The sequence below is a fragment of the Ailuropoda melanoleuca genome, chromosome 4 (assembly GCF_002007445.2).
Source record: "Ailuropoda melanoleuca isolate Jingjing chromosome 4, ASM200744v2, whole genome shotgun sequence".
Classification (NCBI taxonomy): Eukaryota; Metazoa; Chordata; class Mammalia; order Carnivora; family Ursidae; genus Ailuropoda; species Ailuropoda melanoleuca.
Window position 1 is genome coordinate 4746344 of NC_048221.1, and position 21584 is coordinate 4767927.

Below are 21584 nucleotides of genomic sequence, written 5' to 3' on the forward strand. Positions count from 1 at the left end.
TTGAAGATTTTATTTATTTATTTGACAGAGAGACAGTCAGTGAGAGGGGGAACACAAGCAGGGGGAGTGGGAGAGGAAGAAGCAGGCTCTTAGTGGAGGAGCCTGATGTGGGGCTCGATCCCAGAACGCCGGGATCACGCCCTGAGCCGAAGACAGACACTTAACCACTGCATTACCCAGGCGCCCCGAAATCCTTATTTTCTAACCTGAGGTCATTTATTCATCGCCCTTGGGATGTCTGCTCTAGTCATGGAGCTATTTACCATTTCTTATGTACTATTTGTTTTTACATTTTTAAAAAAACGTTATTTTTTACTAATCTCTACACCCAGCCTGGGGCTTGAACTCACAACCCCAAGATCGAGAGTGGCACCCTCCACTAACTGAGCCAGACAGACGCCCCTGTTTTTATGTTTTGAAACTCAAATTTAATTTACTGTGGTGCGTGAAAAACCAGCTTTTGCACCACAAATAGGAGGTTCACTCAAGGAAAGCGAAACGGTTTTGTTCAATACTGGTTAGCTTGTGTCGTGCCTGCAGAAAGCCGCACCTGCCCCTCTCCCCTTGCTGATCCAAGTTGTTCAGCAAAGGCAGGAGAGAGGAAGGCGTGCTTGCCCCAGACTGAGCTCTTCCCTTTGAACAAGATGGAAGGACCGAAAGAGAACCAAAAGAGGAATGGGGGCGCCTGGGTGGCGCAGTCGTTAAGGGTCTGCCTTCGGCTCAGGGCGTGATCCTGGCGTTATGGGATTAAGCCCCACATCAGGCTCCTCCGCTATGAGCCTGCTTCTTCCTCTCCCACTCCCCCTGCTTGTGTTCCCTCTCTCACTGGCTGTCTCTATCTCTGTCAAATAAATAAATAAATAATCTTTAAAACAAACAAACAAAAAAACAAAAGAGGAATGACTTCAGATGCACCATCCCTGTTACTTTTAAGGCAGTGAAACAATTCCTCTGAGTGACACCGGAACAGCGGCTACATGGGGGGTTTGTCCAAACCCCCAGAACGTACAACACTGAAGGGGAGCCCTAAGCTATTGGCTGAGGTTAATAGTAATGTGCCCAGGGGCGCCTGGGGGGCTCAGTCAGTGAAGCGTCCGACTCTTGATTTCAGCTCAGGACATGACCTCAGGGTCATGAGATGGAGCCCCCACATGGGGCTCCCTGTTCAGTGAGGAGTCTGCTTCAGGATTCTCTCTCTCCTTCTGCCCCTCCTTGAACCCTCTCTCTAAAATAAATAAATAAATCTTAAGCAAAAAAAAAAAAATCCATATGGGGCCTTTGATTGTAGCAAATGTACCACCCTAATGCAAATAGGGGTTGAAAAGGGGAAGTGGGGAAATGGAGGGGGTGGGACAACTCTGTGCTTTTTGCCCAATTGTTGCTGTAAACTTAAAACTGTTTTTTAAAAAAATAAAATACCTATTAATTAAAAAAGAAAAAAAAGACTGACTTCTGGTGCATGATTTGGGGGATTTGAGGAAGCGTCCATGCATCTCTGAAAGGCATTTAGCCTTTCGTCTCTAAAATATGTTTGGCTCCACTAATAACACACACATCGGACATCTGTCATATGCCAAGTACCATGATAAGGGCTACCTGTGTATTAACTCATAAAATCCTCCCAACAACACTGTGAGTAGGTACTATTTCTACTGTGCCCATTTTATGGATGAGCACAGAGAGGTTGAGTAACTTGACTCAGGCCACACAGCTCCCCAAGGGGGGACGTGGGATTTGAACCCAGGCATTTAAGCTGGGGAAGCTCCCTGCCTGTAACCCTGACTTTTGAATTCATAGTAGCTCAGAAGTCTGAAATTTCCCAGTTCCGTTGGCTACAATGCTATAATATTTATTCTGAAGCTCTAAGATGGGGTTCCTGGAAGGTTCATCCCCCAGTGATCTTGCGCAAGTCACCTTCCTTCCCTGGCTCCAGTATCCTCATTTGCAGGAGAATAACAGTACCAAGGTCATAGGGTGGTTGTGAGCATTGACTGAGATAATGTGTGGAGAGCTAAAACCGTCCCTGGTGAGACAATGAGGTCAAGAAGGTGTCACAAGGGCACAGAGAGCGGAATCCAAAAACCACAGGGCCCTATAGGATTCTGCCCCCCCATCCCGCCCAGGGGAAATTGGGCAACTTCTGGGGACATTTTGGCGACATGTCACAACTGGGTGGGGGGTGTGCTACTGCAGTCTAGCAGGTAGAGGCCATGAATGAATGCCGCTCAGTGTCCCACACTGCACAGGGCAGGGCCCACCACAGAAAACCACCCTGCTCAGAGCCACATCAGTGGCTCCACGTGCATACAGACCCCCTAGGGACGGCATTAAAATGCAAGTGAGGAGTGGGGTCCAAGATTCTGAATTTCTAACAAACTCCCAGGTAATCTTTGCCAGATTGCTGGTGGTTCAGGAACATGGTTTCAGGACAAGGATCTAAACTGTGGCTTTTGGGGCACCTGGGGGGTCAGTCAGTTAAGCATCTGCCTTCAGCTCAGGTCATGGTCCTGGGGTCCTGGGATTGAGTCCTGCATCGGGCTCCCTGCTCAGCGGGGAGTCTGCTTCTCCCTGTCTCTCTGCCTCGCCCCCAGCTTGTGCTCTCTCTCTCTCTCAAATAAATATGTAAAATACTTTTAAAAAATTTAAAAAAAAATACAGGACACCTCACAAAGAACCTCAAAATAGGTACACGGAGGACGTGTAAATATGAAGATGCTGTGATCTGAAACATGGACGGGGGGCCGCAAACCAGAAGTGTGTGCGCTGAGTTGTACTGGGGTTTCAGGCAAAAGGAAGACTGTGTGCGCATGCGTACCCGATTGCCTGCGCTATCCTTGCTTGTTCGGGAGAAACTGCCAAATAGTTTCAATTCCTTCAACTAAAACGAGACAAGCAAAGAGGCAGGTTTTGAAAATCTTGAAGCCAGGGAAGGAAAATGGTAATAAGGTGTAATTTATTATAAATCGTAACAAAGCGAAATTATTAAAAATTATTTAAAATGTTGGTTTGGTATAAATAAATATCTTGAGTCTTCGTACACCTACTTTTTAATGTTTCAGTATTGTTCTCAACTACTTTAATGCTCAGGGAAAAAAGTAAAGTAGACATAAATCAGGCCGAGGAGGCACACATTTTCCCTCTTGCCTCAAACTCCAGCGTGGCTCGGCACCACGCTTCTATTTAAAATGTAGATATTTTGGGGCGCCTGGGTGGCACAGCGGTTAAGCGTCTGCCTTCGGCTCAGGGCGTGATCCCTGCGTTACAGGATCGAGCCCCACTGGAATGAATAAATAAATAAAACTGCTTCTTCCTCTCCCACTCCCCCTGCTTGTGTTCCCTCTCTCGCTGGCTGTCTCTATCTCTGTGGAATGAATAAATAAATAAAATCTTTAAAAAAATAAAATGTAGATATTTTGTTCATCGTGGATTTTCTTTTCTGCATTTACCTTGATTTTTAAAAAATGATTGCATGAAAATACCACTTATCTGGGCACCCAAGTTTTTTGGCGCCCATTTAAAATTGGCACTTAAAGTTAGTGTGTCCCTTTCCTCACCCTGCTCCCTGCCCTGCTCGAACACGCCCGGGTCGGGCAGGGCTCCCCAGGCTCTCACAGCCGTCTCTCTGCGGCGGCAGCCCCAGGACAGCCAGATTTCATAATCTTTTTTTTTTTTTTTAAGATTTTATTTATTTATTTGACAGAGAGACAGCCAGTGGGAGAGGGAACACAAGCAGGGGGAGTGGGAGGGGAAGAAGTAGGCTCCCAGCGGAGGAGCCTGATGTGGGGCTCGATCCCAGGACTCCAGGATCATGCCGTGAGCCGAAGGCAGATGCTTAACGACTGAGCCACCCAGGCGCCCCAGATATCATAATCTGACCACCAACGTTCCAATCACACATTTCATTCTGCTTCCTCTTATACGTTTTCTTAATCGCTCTACCCACCATGCTATTGACATCACCCCTTCAGGGTGTTTGTGGTTGCAAATTATTCTGCAATGGTAGACATCCATCCCTATACCTTTGTCCAAACCTATAGATCGCACAACACCAAGAGGGAACCCTAACAGCAGCTATGAACTTGGGGTGATGATGACGCGCCCATATAACAAATATGCCGAGCGGGATGCTGGTAGTCGGGCGGACTGTGCATATGGGCAGGCGGAATGAGGGTGTGTGGGGAATCTCTGTACCTTCCCCTCAATTTTGCTGTGAACCTAAAACTGCTCTCAAAATAAAATCTATCTACAAAAAGCACTCTGTGACCCACAGAGTAGGATCTGACACCCCTCCAGTCACCAGGGAGCAGAGTGCCAGCCACCAAGAAACAGGGATCTCTCTGGATGGGATGAGAAAACGCCCAGTGGCCCTGGGGTCCCTGCCTCCCGAGGATGGGGCCACCACCTTCTCTCACCTTTGTCCTTCGACAAGCTCACAGCCAGGATCTCCCAAGTGGTGATGGAGTCTTTCAAAAACACATTAATGGTCTTCGTGGAGATTCTGGATGGGGGAGACAGGGGTGGGGGGATGTGTGTCCAGGTTGTGGGGGCACGCTGGGATGGAGGGGCCCCAAGGGAAGGGTTGGAGGGGAGTGGTAGCTGGGAGAATGTAAGTAATCCATCCCTTAATTTTTCTAGGCTGGGGTGTGGGGTTGCACAGCGTCTCCAGAGGGGGTTGGTGTGAATGCAAATTAAGTGGTTCAGTCTGGGGTGCTATAGGAGCTGATCTGGGGGGTGGGTTGAAGTTGGGGAGGTATCTCAGCCTTACCCATTTTTCTCGGGTTCGTTGAGATTCTCTATGGTCCACAGCCAGCTCTCAGGGAACTGGCTTCGGGAAACGATGTCCTCTTCTGGCATTATCTCCTCATCCAAGTCACCTGGGAGGCAGGGCGTGGGGAGGGGAGTGATCTGGGTTTAGAACAGCCCCCTTTCCCCACTGTCCCTGGAGATATTTGTATCTCTGGAGGGGTTCCTAAGCAGCAAAACCACCATGGCCATGCAATGACTTGGGGGGGGGGCGCGGCAGGCATGTTTGCCTTTGTGACTCCTTCCTCCATAAAAACACTACTAAAGATTATATTCTATAACTGTGTTGGTATAAAGGCAAAAATAATCCAGGCTGGTTATATTATTTACCCCTCCCCCAATTTTCATAGAACTGAAAGCACACGCCTGAGCCTCTCTCTAAGCCTGGCGGCTCCCAGGCTCCGTGCCTGCCGCATCATGGTGATGGTCCTGAAGCAAACAGGGAGCGCGAGAGACTCCCCAGACCTGATGGTGACCCCTGGAGAGGGGGCGGCCTTTTCAAGCCTGGCGGACACCATCAGCAAGTAGATGAAGTGGGGCCGGAATGGGTTTCAACCCCGTCTGGGCTTTCTTCAAAATACGATGGGCAGATTGTAACTCAGCTCTGAGTCTGCCCAATAGCAAAGTAGGTGAAGTCCCCTGATGCCTAAATGCGCCCACATTCTGGAATAACCCATCAAAGTGCCTTTGGGGCATGAACATGTAAGCCGCTCTCTGTCTCACCCCCAATTGGCTAAAACAAAGTATGCAATGCTAGGAGGTAAAAACACCCAGTCGTGTGTAAGCCCTATGCTGGTAGATTGGATATTTTTGGCTAATTTTCCTCTTTGAGAAAGGAAGTCTGTAGTTTGCCGGAGTAGAAGGCAGCAAGCCTAGGTTAGTATATTTCGCAGAGAGTGAAGGGAGAGTCCTTTGTTCACGTGCGTTGGAAATCTTTGGGTCTTTTTTGGGGGGTGGTGGTGGAGGGAGTGCTAGCCTTCCAGCTAAAAGAATTTAGAAATATCTGTCCACTTTGGCAATGTCTGGCTTTAAGAGGTGACTGCCTATTAAAAGCCAAAGAAATAAAAAATAAAAAAATAAACAAAAAAATGTAAGTGTGCACGAAAAAAAAATGTGTTACCATATAAGAAGTCCCCTACCTGCTGTCATACAGGCTATGTAAAAATTGATTTTGGGGGAAAATTTCCCTTGGTTTGAATTTTGCCGTGATTGGATCGCAAAAAGAAGTTTCAAAAGCAACCGTAAGGGAACAAAGAGGAACTTTACAATGAAGCAACCCAGCAGACACAACCTTAACCAAGTGATCAAGAGTCCCATCACCGACAGTGGGAAAGATCAAGGTCATAAGGCCCCTGCTACGATGCACTAAGAAGGCCTCAACGTCTCTTTTGTGACAGTGCTGCCAACAATGCAGGAGCTGAATGTGATTATGAGGCAATATTGAGCCAACTCAAAATGCGGGACAGCCCCCTCAAATGCTGGCCACAAAAGTCGCTGCAAGATGGCCAGGGGCTGGGTAGATCCAAGGACACTAAGGAGACCCCACCAGCAAATACGATGTCCAATTATGGACCGCATCCTTTTCCTAGAAAGGACTCAAACCCAAACCAAACCAGCCCAAACCAAACCAAACCAGACCAGACCAGACCTGACCAGACCTGACCAAACCAGACTAGACCAAACCAAACCAGACCAGACCAGACCAAACTGGATCATACCATATCAAACCAAACCAGACAAAACCAGACCAGACCAAACCAAACCAGACCAGACCAGAGCAAACCAGACTAGACCAGACCAAACCAGACCAGACCAGACCAAACCAGAACAGACCAGACCAGACCAAACCAAACCAAACCAGACCAAACCAAAGCAAAACCACTGTCACAACTTGAATGAGGCTGGAGGGTTTGGCGGTGGTAACGAGTCAACATTGATGTCCTAATTCTGGTGACTGTGCTGGGTTTTCTGGGAGAATATCTCTGCTTCTAGGAAATCCACACTGAGGTAGTCGGGGGTGGTGGGGCCTCACACGGTTCAGAGGGGTAAAAAAAGGTTTTTATGCCCATTTCCACTTTTTCTGTTGGAGATTCTTAAAAAAAAAGAGGATTATTTTTGCTTTGATCGGTCAGCCTTCTGTTGTGAAATTTCCCCTTCTTCCTCAGTTTTTAAGCAAAGGTATTCTCTTTTGTGACTTTTCATCCTGTAGTTAATAAGGTAATATCCCATGACTTCAAGAACCGCTCACACGGGCCTTTGTTCTTAGAGCCCAATTTGAAGGACCCAATTTTTGGTCCCCCATGAAAACAGTGGGATGTGCAAAAGAAGTGTTCAAAGGGCCAATCAGAACAATCACCAGAGCAGCGAATGCTCTGCATAAAATGGTTAAAAAGAACAATCCGGAAAGGGTGGGATGAGCTGGGAATTTGCCAAGGTGACCCTCACAAAAGGTCCTGTGCTGCTCCCCATGCGCTGTCCCTGGGTTCAGTTTCGACAGCGCCCATCCTAGCAGAAAGATCTTTTCCTAATCAAGACACATTAAAAAGCATTTTAAAAAAGGAGGGATCAGGCCTCACTGGGCTCAAAGCCTCTCAGCAAATGGCAGTTAGGCAATGTCAGTCCTCTCAGTGCCACTTTAGGATGGAGACTGTTCTGGTTTTGCTTTAAATGGGGTTTTTATAAGAGAAATTTCTCTTGGCTTTGCTTAAGATTTATTTGGCCTGAGGTGTAAAGTTTCAAATGGGTACACATTTTGTCTTAGCCAGAACTGAACGAATGAACGAATAAATGAATGAATGAAAATGAAGCAACGAAAGTTGTTAGGCATTGAGTTGGGCACCTCTTCGGAAAGCACCATAAATTAGTCTTCTTTGGTAAAGGCAAGCTGAAAACCCATCTCAGACAGAGGCAACCTTCTCCCTGAGGCAGGCCCCCTCTCCATCATACAGGTCCTCCTCTCCCTTCAGACAAGCCCTCCTCCCTCAGACCCCCTTCCCCTTCAGACAGGCTCTCCTCCCTTAGACCCCCTTCCCCTTAATATAGGCCCCCTTCCCCCTCAGACAGGCCCTCTTCCCTCAGACAGGCCCTCTTCCCTCAGACAGGCCCTCTTCCCTCAGAAGGCCCTCCTCCCTCATACAGGCCCCCTTCCCCCTCAGACAGGCCCTGGGCCTTCCCCCTCAGACAGGCCCCCTTCCCTCAGACAGGCCCCCTTCCCTCAGACAGGCCCCCTTCTCCCTCAGACAGGCTCTCCTCCCTCAGACAGGCCCCCTTCCCCCTCAGACAGGCCCTCTTCCCTCAGACAGGCCTTCCTCCCTCAGACAGGCCCTCTTCCCTCAGACAGGCCCTCGTCCCTCAGACAGGCCCTCTTCCCTCAGACAGGCCCTCCTCCCTCAGACAGGCCCTCCTCCCTCAGACAGGCAGACTCACTCCTGGCCAGCCCCAGGGGCCCGTCGTGGCTGTGGTTGAGCCGCAGCTGGGTGATATAGTTGCAGCATTCGAGGAAGGCCTTCACGCACTTCTCCTGCTCCTCGTGGAAGATGAACTGGGCCCGGCGCTCGCAGGAGAACTTCATGGGGTTGTCCCGCATGCCGTCCTTGCAGCACTTGCGCACCTCCTTCGGGTACTGGCCCTCTGTGGGGGCGCAGACCCGCGTCATGCCCTCGGCGGCGGGCGCTCGGCACGCACCGCGGGGAGGCCGTCCCCGTGGCCAGGCCCTGCCCTCCTCCCTCCTTGGCTGGGACGCCGTCCGGGCAAGGGTCCGGGGGCGGGCAGGGCTCCCACCTTTGTCGAGCCTCTTCTCCATGAGCCGGACGGAGCGGCGGCGCCGGGCGGCTGGTTTGGGGCACTCAAGAACTGAGGGGCAGGCAGACCAACGGGATGGATTAAGCACCGACCACAAGTCCTCGATGTCCTCCTCTCAGTAGCCATGAGGGAGGGGAGCCGTTGCTCCCATTTGACAGAGGAGGAAACCGAGGCTCAGAAAGCAGCGACTTGCCAGGAGGTGGCAGAGGCGGGACTTGAACCCAGGGCCCCCTGACCCCAGAACCCTGCCCTCCACCGGCTCTCCGCATCTGCGGGTGGAGGCGCCGCCCCTCCCCGGCGCTCACTTGTCCTGTCGGTGGTCTGCAGGTTTTTGTTGGTCTTGAGGGCCAGCCCTGCGTCGGTGAAGACGCCGGCATAGTCCTTCCCGCTGCCGGCCGTGCAGCCGATGTCTGCCTTCTCCACCACATTCCAGACCTGCGGGCCGGGGAGGGGTCACGCGCGCCTCCAGCCCCGGGCCAGCGCGCCCACCCGCCTCTCGGCTCTCGGCCCGGAGCCCCCTCCGAGCTGGGTCCGGCCGTGTGGCCACCGCCAGCGTGGCCTCGTCCATCCGCACGCCCACCCGCGGCCTTAACTTCCACCCCGCCTGCGTCCGCTCCGACCTCCTTCCTGCCCACGCCTGACCCCACTTCCGGTGCCCTCCCCAGCGCCAGGGCCACCTCAACCCAACGCCGCCCCTTTGCCCCAGCCGCCTTCCACCCAACCGTAGCGGCCGGGCCCACCTTGCTCTGAGTCAGCCTGTTCTTCTTGTTCAGCACGAACACACCCTTGTCCACCGCTACCAGCCCCACTCGGGCCCCTGGGTCACCCTCGATCTTGAGGATCGTCTGCTGTCCGGGTAGGTGTGGCCTCTCGTCCTTCCTGCCAACTTTCACCACCAGCTGTGGGGGGCCGGAGGGGCAGGAGCGAGGCGTCAGCACTGGCAGGCTGGATCTCGGTCAGCCGGTCAGCCGAGTCAGGAAGGGGAGGAAGGTGGAGCCAGAGAGGCCAGGAAGGCCAGGAGAGAGGGGTGCCTGGGTGGCTGGTGGTCCCAGGGTCCTCGGATGGAGCCCCACATCGGGCTCCCTATTGGGAGCCTGCTTCTTCCTCTCCCACTCCCCCTGCTTGTGTTCCCTCTCTCACTGGCTATCTCTCTGTCAAATACATAAATGAAGTCTTTAAAAAAATTTAAAAAATTTAAAAAATGAAGTTTAAAAAAAAAAAAAAGGAAGGCCAGGAGAGAGAGAACATGGGAGCAAGAGAGGCCCCGAGGATGAGACAGAGTGGTGCACGGGGGACCGGGGGTGGGGTGTGTGTGTGTGTGTAGGTGGTGGGGTGGGGGAGAGAAGGGGCTGGGAAAGGAAAAGACAGAGGCAGAGACTCTGTGACCATGGCGGAGACCCTCCCGGATGGCTGGAGAGAGGCAGAGACTGAGAAAGCACTGGCCAGGTGGGGAGAGCCAAGATGGGTGCAGGGGAAGGCTCGGGAAGCTTACCGTGCCCATACATGAGTCCTTGACATCCACCCACACGGAATCGGCCACCACCTCTCTCTGGCCGTTGCTGCCAATGAGTGTGTAATAAGCCACTAGGCGGAAGGAAGGAATGAAGTCCGCAGTGATGGTCAGGGGCATTACGACCAGGTCCTGGCCAGGTTCCCGCTTCTGGCGGCCCACCTTCAAAATCTTCCCTTTGTTCATGATCTGGGGGGAACAGGTTGGTGTAAGCATCAGCAAGGTGGGAGGGAGGATGGGGCGACCTGGGATTGGGAGTGCTGGAGAAGTGAGGATCTGTGGGGTCCTAGGAAGCCACAGACCAGGTAGGTGTAATAGGTGATGGTCTGCTCCTGGTTGGAGTCCGTTCGCAGGTGGAAATTGACATTGAGCGTTTCCCCTGGCTTGAGCTCCAAGCGAGGCACGGAGAGATGCAGGTAGTTTCTGACGTTGGTCATGGTGGTGTAGGGTTGGGCCTCCATTTTACTGGTGGCCTGTCGAGACTGTGGGATACCATCCTTCTTCGTGGTTACCTGGGAAAGGAAAGAGGGATGAACGCTGGCTCCCCAAGGATGTCCATGTCCTAATTTCTGGGACCTGCGACTATGGTACCTTCTGTGGCAAGAGGGACTTTACAAATGGAATTAAATTAAGGATCAGAGGATGGGAGATTGTTTTGGATTATCTAGGTGGCTTGAATATAATCACAATGATCCTTATAAGACAGCTAAGCAGCTGGAAGGACCCCTAGTGCAGACAAGAGCCCCTCTCTGTGAATGAAAACCTCTCTATGTGAATGAAAACATCTCCTTGTGAATGAAAATCTCTATGTGAATGGCATGATCCCCTTATGCAAATAAAAGGGCCCCACTCTGCAGGTGGCAGGATGGCTGCGGGCAGAGGGTAGGGTCCCTCTGTGCAGATATAGTCCCCCAGCTCTCTGGGATGGGGCCCCAGGTGCAGGAGGACTCACGGTGATGGGCAGGGGCAGTGGGTCCTTGGGTGTGTTCATGGTCAGCTTGGCCACACCGTCTTCCTGGGTTAAGGCCTGTGCTTTGGTGCCTTGGACCTCCACCGGGACGTGGCGGGCCGGGGAGCCGTCAGGGTTTGTCACGAACACCTGTGGGTGCAGGGGCAGGTGGAGGGGGTGTAGGTGGACCCAGGGGCATGGCCAGTGCTCAGGAGCAAGGTGGGGGGTTGCAGGACCACCCTGGGTCTCACCATGAGGTCAAAGGGCATGGCTGGTTTGAAGTACTTGGGTGTCTTGGTGAAGTGGATCTGGTAGGGGGAGGTCACGATGGTGATCCCGCTGTACTCCGCCTCCACCATGTCGCTGCCTGAGGGAGCCAGCCGTGAGGGCAGGCTCCTGGGCCACCCCTCCAGACTGGACCCCACCTTCATACCGGGACTCCCTCCTCAGACTGGCCCTCCTCTGTCAGACTGGATCCTACCTTCATTCTGGGCCTCCCCCCTCAGACTGGGCCTCCTCTGTCAGACCGGATCCCACCTTCATTCTGGGCCTCCCCCCCTCAGACTGGGCCTTCTCTCTCAGACTGGATCTCACCTTCATTCTGAGCCTCCCCCCTCAGACTGGGCCTCCCTTGTCAAGCTGGATATCACTTTCATCTGGATCTCCTCTCTTAGACTTGGCCTCTCCTCTCCCTTCTCAGACTGGATTCCACCCTTATTCTGGGCCTTTGCCCTCGGACTGGGCCTCCCCACCTCAGTTGGGCCTCTGCCCTCAGACCAGGCCTCACCTGAGTGCAAGACAACAGTGACTGACACGTACAAGGACTTCCCCACCAAGGCATCTGGCTGGGAGGGGTGCACCCCGTCCAGCAGGACCTTTCGGCTCAGCTTGGCCTCCCCAGTGCCATCTTCAATCTGGGGAGAGGAAAGGAGACTCAGAAAGGGGGAGGGGGAGGGGGAGGGCGGNGGGGAGGGCGGAAGTTCAGAGTGGAGGGGGCTCGGAGGGGCAGAGCACCGTAACGCGGGTGAGGGACTGGGCCAGCGAAATCCTGTGGTCACCATCCTGGACCCCAAAGATGACGAAGGCCGTTCCATCCACGTTCTTCCCGTACAAGAACCTGAGAGGCAAGAGTGCTCAGGTGCCCCTCTCCTGAAAGGCACGCCTCCCTCCAAACGTCCACTCACTCCTCCCCCAGAGCCCCCGGTCCCTCACTTGGTTCTCACCGGGTTCTTACCTGGTCCGTGTCTGGTCCCTCACCCGGCCCCTCACCTGGCCAGCACCTGCCCCCTCACCGGCCCCCTCACCTATCCTTCCACCTGGCCCCGTTCCCAGCCCCTCACCTGGCTGTGATGGTGACCTCCAGGCCCTCTGGGTCATCGATATAGTAGAATTTCTCTGCTGGCTCCACGTGGACCTCAAAACTGGGCAGCACTGGGGGAAGAGACACACCAGTAGGACACCAGCCCTGGGGCCTGGCACCGTGGGGGGGGTGGGCTCACCCGACTCCCTCCTCCTCTTACCGTATTCCTTCACCTCGAACTCAGTGGAGAAGACCTGCTGCGGGGCATCTTCGTAGTGGACCTGGATCTTCCACTGCCCCATGCTGTGGGGAAGGCAGGCGAGTGAGCCCCGCATGCCCCCACGCCCTCCCTTGGGATAGGGACCCCCCTCCAGGAGGGCCGACATACTTGACCAGCTCTGGGATGTTCCAAGACTGGGACAAGATGCCAAACTGGTTTTGAGAAGACAGGGTGTCCCGCTTGATGGGAACACCATCGGGGGTCTGTGGAGACAGGAAGGGTGTGTCTCTTCAGAGATCAGGCCTAGCCCCTAGGCTCTCCTCTCCCTCTCTGTGTCTGGCCACTCCCTGTGTGTCACGACTACTGGGGCAGTGGTTTTTGAACATGGGCTTGGGTCAATCGGCCTGGATTCAAATCCCCACTCTGCCATTTATGAGCTGTGTGACCTTGGGTAACTTACTTAACCTCTCTGTGCTCAATGTGCCCGTTTGGAAAAAGGAGATAAATAGAGCCCCTACTTCATTGGCTTGGGACGTGGTTAATGTAAACAGGAGCTCACTATCACCGGTGTCTGTCTGAATATTGACAGTAACTAGCATTTATCACCTACTTTGTGCAGGACCCTGTGGTGAGCATTTCATGGGTGCTGAGCCGCAAAGAATTGCCTACGTTCGACTCTTTGACCTACAAGGATAGCAATCTCATGTGGTTCGACCAAATCCACATTATTTCATTTGTTGCCAATAACTAAACGTCAGGAGTCATCATGTAGACAGCTGGCTTTCTGGCTCCTCTTGGAGATTGGGATAATCATGGATAATGGACTCCTGTTGGTACAAGGTGACATTTGACTGGAACTGGGCCAAGTCTGTGCCATTTGAGGTGTGTGTTTGCCGGTCCCCACAAATTCCACTGATCCCCAGAGTCAGCTCACGGCTGTCAGAACCTGGTCCCTGTTGCCTTTGCATGATTTCAAGAAATACTCATGATGATTCTCTGAGAAAGACCCACCTCTTCCCTCCCTCCTTCACTTCCTTCTTCCATTTTCCCTCCCCTCCTCCCTCCCTTCTCCCTGTAAATTTTTATTAAACTACCCTATGCCAAGCACTGTGCTGGGTTCAGGAGATAAGGCCCTGAAAGGACAGATAAAAATCCCTTCCCGTGTGGAATTTAGGTCCTGTGGAGTTTGGGGGAGGGGCCAATTAGCAAATGAAGAAATCCAATTGCTAGGATGCCAATAGGAGATGACAAGAAGGGAGAAGAGTGTGGTGTGTGTACATTGAGGGGGAGGGGGTTGCAACTTTACAGGACGCTCAGGGAGGCTTCTCTGTAAAATTGGGGCATCGGTGACATTTGAGCAAAGACTTGAAGGATGTGAGGGGGCAAGCAGTGTGGGTATTTGGAGGAAGAGGGTTTCCTGGGTACAGGGGAACAACCTGTGCAAAGGTCCTGGGGCAAGTCCTGCATGGCAATTGGAGGTACAGCAAGGAGGCCCATGTGGCTGGAGCCGAATGAGTAAGAGGAAGAGAGAGCAGAGGGGAGGACAGGGAGGGGACAGGGCAGGTCGTGTATGGCCTTGGGGACCTCAGGAGGACTGAGGCTTTTACCCCAGGGAGGTGGGAACTCCTGGAGGCCTCTGGGCAGAGGAGGGCAGGACCCGAATTGGGTGCTCGCGGACGCCCTCTGGCTGCATCTCTGTCTCTATCTCTTTGTCTCTCCCCAAGTCTCTGCTCGGGACATGGGTGGGGCCCTGGCCGCCTGGTACCTGGAGGACGACAATAACGCTCCGACCCACGGGCAGCAGGCTGTGGTCCACGGTGAAGATCCGATAGAAGACTGGGAGGCGGTGGGAGAGAAAGGGGGCAGTGGGTGAGGCCCCGTCCCTCCCCGCAGCCTGACCCCGGCCCTCTCCAGCCGCTGCCCAGCCCCTTACCCGTGGAGCCCGGGGTGTAGATGGTCTTGTCCGTCTGGATGAAGAGGTACCCGGTCTGAGGACTGACCAGCACCACCTTATCCACCACGGTGGCCCCAAAGGCCGCCTGGATAGTCACGAAACTTTTTCCCGTCTCCGATAGCAATTCCTTGTCGGTCGGAATCTAGGGATGGACCAGAGGGTCATTAGCAATCTCCTTCTGGGCTTCTTGCCCACATCTACCCCCAGGCCTTCGGTGGGGCCCACACTTGCCCCTCCCACCAATAGCGCCTTCCCAGCACTCCTGGTCTCCGGGGTGTGCCCAGGTTGGGAGAGGAGGGGTACTCGGAGAGGGAGCAGGGGCTAGAGAGGTGGTAGGGGTCAGAGAAGGGCATGAGAAGGGGGAATCAGAGCGGGGGCTCAGAGGACCTCACGGTGGAGAGGGGCTCAGGATAGGAGGGGCTAATTGAAGGAGGAGTCTCCGAGAGGGGTGGGCTCCGAAGTGGGACGGGCTCAAAGCAGCGAGGAGGCTCAGAGAGGGCTGGGCGTCAGCGGGCACACCCACACTGATGGTGACGGTACTCATGTAGTCATTGTTGCTGGTCAGATCGGTTTTCTCATTGGCCAGCACTTGCTTCTTGGCTGGGAAGTCATGGACGGTGACCGTGACTGCAATGTTCTCCTTCATGCCGTGGGCCTCCAACACCACGGTCTCCTGGTTCCCCAGCCGCAGGATGTTGGGGGTGATCATGGAGAACCTGCCGGAGCGGGTGGGGACAGGGGAGGCTGTTCTAGGGACCTGGCATCCCAACCCACACCCACACGTCGTGACATTCCCAAATCCCATGCAGTCAGATCTTGAGGCCTCCAAATCGCGACTGCCGCAGAGTCACCGAACCCCACACCCCATGCACCCCAAACCCGCGGAGCCTGGGCTCGAGAAACACCTACCCCCATTACAACCCTGAATTGCACAAACACCCAACTCGTGAACTCTTGACCCCATAGGCGACCCGGATTCGTTAACAGCCAAACCCACTGACCCCTGCCTCCGCAGGCACCCAAATGCACCCTGAATCCTCCTGAGACCTGCACCCACAAACACCTGCTCCAAACTCAGAAGTAAACATGTTTGGGAAGGGGGCGTGACCACTCACATGGGTTCTCCCAGCACCAGGGGGGCGCCGGTCAGCAGCAGCAGCAGCAGCAGGCTGGGGCCTGAGGCAGGCCCCATGGTGCAGGGGCAGTGGAGGGACAGAGGGACTGAGGGATGGAGGGAGAGGACTGGGAGGGAATGAGCAGAGGCTGTTGGAGGCTGCCTTTTATCAGCCCCCTCCCCAACCTCAGCCCAGCCCACAGCTCCGTGCCCTCCCCCTTCCTGGAGCTGCCCCAGATTTCTCAATACTATTTCCTAAGTTTTTCAATCCCTGGGGCCAGTGTGTCCTGGGGTAACTAACCCAAGGGCACGTCCTCCTGCAACAGGAACACAGCTTCCCTTTGCCATGGCCTGCCTCAGGGTCAAGGCCAGCTGGTGAACCTTTCCCTGTTACACCCACTCTGTGGTGGAGGAACACTGAGGACCAGAGAGCCCCCTACCCCAGGTATCTGGGCCTGACCCCCAGTCCACTTTTGGCCATACATTTATTAACCAAACCCAATGAGTCCATCTCTAAGCTGGCAGCGAGAGTCCTTCCTCCATGCTGGGGTCAGGCTAGGGGGACAGAGTCCAGCACAGACACTCCAGGACCCATGGAGTGTCTTCCCAGTGAAGAAGAACCCTGCTGCTTGGAGGGTCATGGAAGATTTCTGAGAGGAGGGGTTATTTCAGCTGGGCTTTGAAGTATGTGTAGAAGTTCGCTATGCAGGTGAGCATGTTTTTAGGGCAGGAGGAGCCTGGAGCATGTGACAAACATGGCCTGAATGACTATGATGGTTACAAAAAAGTCATCATTGAGAAAAGTCCCCATTGCTAGCTTTTTTTTCTGTCTTACATCAACATTCTCTTAAGATATTATTATTATTGGGGTGCCGGGGTGGCTCAGCTGTTAAGCGTCTGCCTTCAGCTTGGGTCATGATCCCAGGGTCCTGGAATCAAGCCCCGCATTGGGCTCCCTGCTCAGCGGGAAGCCTGCTTCTCCCTCTCACACTCTCCCTGCTTGTGTTCCCTCTCTCGCTGTCTCTCTCTGTCAAATAAATAAAATATTTTTTTAAAAAAGATATTATTATTATTACTATTATTATGAATTGTATTTAGTTTTTTGGTATGAATACCTAATATATTCATATGCTTCAACAGCTAAAGGGTGCAAGGAGGTGTACAGAAAAGGTAACTTTCCTCCTATTCCTGTTGGCAGACTTCCAGGTCTCGGATGTCATAGTGCAACCAAATTTCTGGTTTCCTTCCAGATATACTTATGCATTTATAAATGTTGGCAAGTTTTAAAAACAAGTGATCGGTGTTCTCCATTCTGGTCTTCCTGGTCTCCCTGCCTGGGTGACACCTTGCTTTTTCATAAACAATATCCCTTAGAGATTGCTTAATATCAGTGCCAAGACAGCCTCCTTGTTCTTCGAGGCAACAGCCTCACATTGCATTGTGTGAAAGTCACTGGCCTCTTCCCCGTGGACAGACTTCCATGGTTACAAGCCATGTTCTCTCCAGTGAGTAATCTTGAGCCTGAATCCCTTTCCAGTTCTGACACTTATTAGTGGTACACTTTGGGCACCTGATTAATAACCACTCTGAGCTTCAGTTTCCCCATGTGAAGTGAGGTTATAAATAGAGCTCACTTCACAGGGTTGTTATTGCCGTGAAAGAACGTAACCCTGAATCCAAGGCGACTCGTGTGGATCCTGTGGAATCGGCTATAATGTAAGGATCTAGCGTGAATAATCTCGCCAGATGTGGCTGTATTACCCTCCTTAATTAACCGTATTGATTTACATACTTGCTGACCTGCAGGAAATTGCCAATTTCCCTACTGCCTCGCCATGACAGCCTGTTGGCAAAATTAGCATTTTTGCCTCCGTGTCGTTTTGATGGGCATCTTGCTGGCTTCCCAGCAAGGCTGTGCATCTGGGGGAAGGGGTGTGTGAAGTCCGGGGCACACGAGCCCATTGGTATGGGGAATCCCGATCTCTGAAGGGCTGGTTTCCAAAGTCCCAAGGAAGGGGTTAATGGGGAACTCAGTGAGGATTTCCTGTAAACCACGCTCCTTTCCTGGCTATGCTGGCATGCCTGGAGTGGGGGGGAGGCGTGCAGAAACAGAACAAACTTGGCCCCTGTCTGCTTTGATTGCGACACCCCTTCTTTGGAAGAAGGAGGAAGAGTGCAAATGCCTGCTTACGGTCCAGAATTGAGAATAGACTTCTGAAACAGGGGAGGCGGAGAGGGGAACCTGTTAGAACCGCCCAACCCCCCATTACTCCCTCTATTCCCCATTCTGTCCCCAAGCCCACCCCATTTCCTGGATTCATCATAGCCTTAAACATTCGGGCTCTGTGGTTTGACCATCTTGGGCGGATGGCTTGGTCCCTTCTTTCCCAGAGCCTCAGTTAATTCTGCTGAACGATGGGATCAATGATAGGTCATACTGTTTGGGGCAATGAAAGGTGCTGAGATGCTTCGGAACCCTGGGTTTGTAAGCTTCGTGCCCATGTTGGTGGAAGTCCGGGAAAGGTCCTGTCCCGATCTCTAGGAAGTGACCAGAGGGATGAAGGCAAATGCAGAGCAGGGCCTGCTAGGAAGGAAAGAATTCTGTGAGGCTTCTTCCTGGGGATGGGCATTTGTGCCCAGAAGTATAGGAGAGGGATGGCAGGCAGAACAAGCCAGCAGGGGAGAGAGAGGAGGAGACTGGGGGGGGGGATGGGACTTCCAGTTAGCTGGCACACCCTGCCCAGCATTCCACGTGTGGAAGGAGGGAGAGCCAGGCTGCCTGAGCTGAGTGGAGTATCTGGGACTTCTTAACCCTGACAAAGTATTTGCTGTTTATCTGCAATTCAAATTGAGCTGGGTATCCTGTATTTTGTCCCGCCCCCCTAGCTGGAGGGGCAAGGAGAGAAGAAGGGAAGGGAAGTGGGGATGATTTCTGGGTGGGGGAGGTGACCCCCCTCCACCCCACGCCTGCTTCAGTGCAGTTACTTCCCTGCTGTACCCCCCCCTTCAGAGGCGGTGCCAGGCTGGAGAGGCCACCCTAGCTGGAAGGGCAAGGAGAGAAGAAGGGGAAGGAAGTGGGGATGATTTCTGGGTGGGGGGAGGTGACACCTCTCCCACCCCATGCCTGCTTGAGTGCAGTTACTTCCCTGATGCCCCCCCCCCGCCCCCACCAGGCTTCAGAGGCGGTGACAACCCTGGGAGAGGAAGGGACTCCCTCTCCCTCCTGGCCCCCCACTTCCAGAACGGGGTCTTTGCTACACTGCTTTCTGAGAATTTCCCTCCCCCCACCATGCAACCTGAACTTTCCCTTCTCACTGCTTATTACTCATTAACTCGAAGGTAAACTTGGCCTGGTTGAGTCTCATCTGCCCCTTGGTTCCTTCTCCCCCCGCCCCGCGCTCCCTCCCTCACACTCAGCAGAGGCTGGGCACCAGGGTGCCCACCTTGGAGGATGCAGGACCAGAGGTTTCGACCTCCCAGCCTCAGTTCCTAATCTGTAAACTGGACAGTCACAGCCATGGAACTTCCCTCTGAGTCTTGGGGTGACAATCTAGTGGCATCAACAGGCAGAATGCTCAGCCTGGTGCCCACACATAGTGAGTGCTCAACGCCTCTCTGTTTTATCCCCTGACACCTTCTCCTCTGCCTTCGTGCCTTATTTCAGTGACAGCCCCGCTGGGCCTCCAAGCCAGGATCCCCCCTTCCTCCCTGTCCCCTGCATTCTCTGTCCCAGTCTGTCCATTCTCTCCACCCCTGTGGTCTGTGGCCTCCCAGCTGCAGACTCACTGCTTCCAGCCCACCTACTCTGCAGCAACTGGGGACTTTTTCTAAAAACACAACTCTGCGATCCTACAGAATTATGACGTAGAAAACAGGAATATGCACAAATGACGCGAAGGGCTCCATGAGACTCAGACCCGGCACCTTATCTCACCAACCTTGTTAATTCTGTGTCCCTATTTTACAGACCAAGAAACTGAGGGCTCTGGCCACTTGCCCAAGATCCCCCAGCTGGCAAGAGCTGGGCTCCAGAGCTCATGGTCCTAAACTGTATGAGTTTCTGACAGCTGCTGTAACAAATGACCACAAACTTGGGAGCTTAAAATAACATCTATTTATTATCTTACAGGTCTGGAGGGCAGATGTCTGCAATCAAGGTGTAGGCGGGGCTGCATTCCTTCATTTCCTTTGGAAGGCTCGAGGGGAGGAATCCTCTTCCAGCCTTTTCTGCTTCTAGAGGCCCACTCCACTCTGTGACGCTGGCTCCGGTCCCTCCCTCCAGTGCCACGGCACATCCCCCTTGGCCAGTTTCCTTGTCACTCTCCGTCTCTGACGGACCTCTTGCAGGGATCCTTGTGCTGACACTGGGCAAGCCCTCCTATCAGGTCTTTCACTGAATCACAGCAGCAAAGCGCCTTTTGTCACAAACAGCAACATTCACAGGTTCCGGGGACTGGATGTGGACATCTTTGGGGAGCCATGACCCTGCCCAGCCCAGCGCACACAGGGAATAAGACATCGACCCTGTGTGGCCATGTCCTTCCCTGCTTGAAACTTTTCCTTGGCTCCTTCAGGCCCTGGCATGAAGTCCAACTGTGTCTGTCTTTAGGCTTCTGCCGACTGCTCCCCCCCACCCCCGCCCGCCCCTTCCCAGCTCCAGCCAGCCCTGCAGCAGGCTATTCTGGGCTTCTCTGCCTTCGCATAACTTCCTCAGTCTGCAATGCCTCCCCACTTCCTTGTCTGGCGGAGCTATTTATTCATCTGGGCCTGTTATACTTGCTTCCCTTTGCAGGAAGCCTGGATCCCAGTCCAATTCTCTACCTGTTGTCCCCCACCTGCCCCCTCCCAACAAAGTGTCTCCCAGAGACTCTAGCTGAAGGGTGTGGTGGGACAGGGGGAGAGCCCCATCTCGGGAGCAGCCCCTGTGTGTGCACAGGTGCAGCCCTAATCTGAGGTCATTCCTCAAAGTTTAGGTCTGTTCATGAAAGGCTCGGCTGTGCTGAACACTAACAGCATTATCCCGGGTGACCTCGCGGGACCCCCATTTTACAGGTTGGGAAAAAGGTGAAACCGCTTATCCAGGGTCACGTGACAAAGGGGGCAAGGCCAACAGGTTTGGTCGTGGGGAGTCCGGGCGCAGGGGGCAGTGCCATTGGTGGGAAAGTGCAGCTCTGAAAGCAGACTGCTGCTGTTTGCAGTCCTGAGTCTCCCAGCTCGTCAGCTGTGTGACCCTGGGGGAGTGACTTAGCCTTTCTGTGCCTCACAAGCTTTTTAAAGAATTAGGGTCAACAGAAGCCTTGGAAGAGGGTGCGGCCTAGAGCAATCACTATGTGTTAGCCTCGATGACTTCTAGTCTTCGCTGTGAGCTCTTGTGGGTCTCCCTGCCACTCTGTTTTCCTGCCCTCCAGCCTCTGTGTGTGTTGTCCCTTCACCTGGGCCTGCTGCCCTTCCCCCTACTTCTCTATTCACCTTTCCCTGACTTCCCAGGATGGGTCAAGGCCCTGTGATGGAACTATCTGGTGACTCAGCCCTCTCCCTGACTGGCCTCCACCCCCAACTGTAAGCCCCTTGAGTGGGTCTTGGCCACTTGCTCTGTCCTCAGCACGTGGCATGGGGCCCAGCACAGAGGAATAAATATTAAAGGATTTTTATTGAATATATAAAGCAATGGATACTGTATCCCTCCCTCCACAAGGAATACAGGTTTCTAAACTGTAGACACAACCTCTGTGTTAGACCTCAACACCCAGAAAGGCAAGAAACCAGGGCAGCAAAACAGATGGGTCATCATTGCACAGCTGCAAGTGGCGGGTGGCTCTGGGGCAGGGACAGAGCTGCCCAATACTTGGGGAGAAGAAGGGGCTCTCTTCTGAATGGGCTCCTGGACCTCGAGTCCCAGAGAGCTGGGTGCTGCATGCACCGCGGTGCCCTTT

At 53.5% G+C, this 21584-nt stretch overlaps 2 protein-coding genes across 2 annotated transcripts in view; both read right to left on the reverse strand.

Moving 5' to 3' along the window:
• Nucleotides 1-15729, reverse strand: part of C3 (complement C3) — a 33422-nt gene extending 17693 nt beyond the window's left edge. The window contains exons 1-19 of the mRNA XM_002927766.4: nt 15653-15729; nt 15061-15253; nt 14517-14679; nt 14349-14419; nt 12752-12846; nt 12584-12666; nt 12404-12494; nt 12078-12180; nt 11851-11977; nt 11315-11430; nt 11067-11213; nt 10417-10626; nt 10097-10303; nt 9345-9503; nt 8910-9039; nt 8584-8655; nt 8230-8433; nt 4766-4874; nt 4413-4498 (exon numbers count right to left, since the gene is read on the reverse strand). Of these exons, the coding sequence (XP_002927812.1) occupies nt 4413-4498; nt 4766-4874; nt 8230-8433; nt 8584-8655; nt 8910-9039; nt 9345-9503; nt 10097-10303; nt 10417-10626; nt 11067-11213; nt 11315-11430; nt 11851-11977; nt 12078-12180; nt 12404-12494; nt 12584-12666; nt 12752-12846; nt 14349-14419; nt 14517-14679; nt 15061-15253; nt 15653-15729 (2443 nt within the window). The remainder of the gene's footprint in view (nt 1-4412; nt 4499-4765; nt 4875-8229; nt 8434-8583; nt 8656-8909; nt 9040-9344; nt 9504-10096; nt 10304-10416; nt 10627-11066; nt 11214-11314; nt 11431-11850; nt 11978-12077; nt 12181-12403; nt 12495-12583; nt 12667-12751; nt 12847-14348; nt 14420-14516; nt 14680-15060; nt 15254-15652) is intronic.
• Nucleotides 15730-20041: 4312 nt separating this feature from the next.
• The window catches only part of GPR108 (G protein-coupled receptor 108), a 6504-nt gene continuing 4961 nt past the window's right edge, over nt 20042-21584 (reverse strand). The window contains exon 15 of the mRNA XM_034660023.1: nt 20042-20136. Within this exon, the coding sequence (XP_034515914.1) occupies nt 20042-20136 (95 nt within the window). The remainder of the gene's footprint in view (nt 20137-21584) is intronic.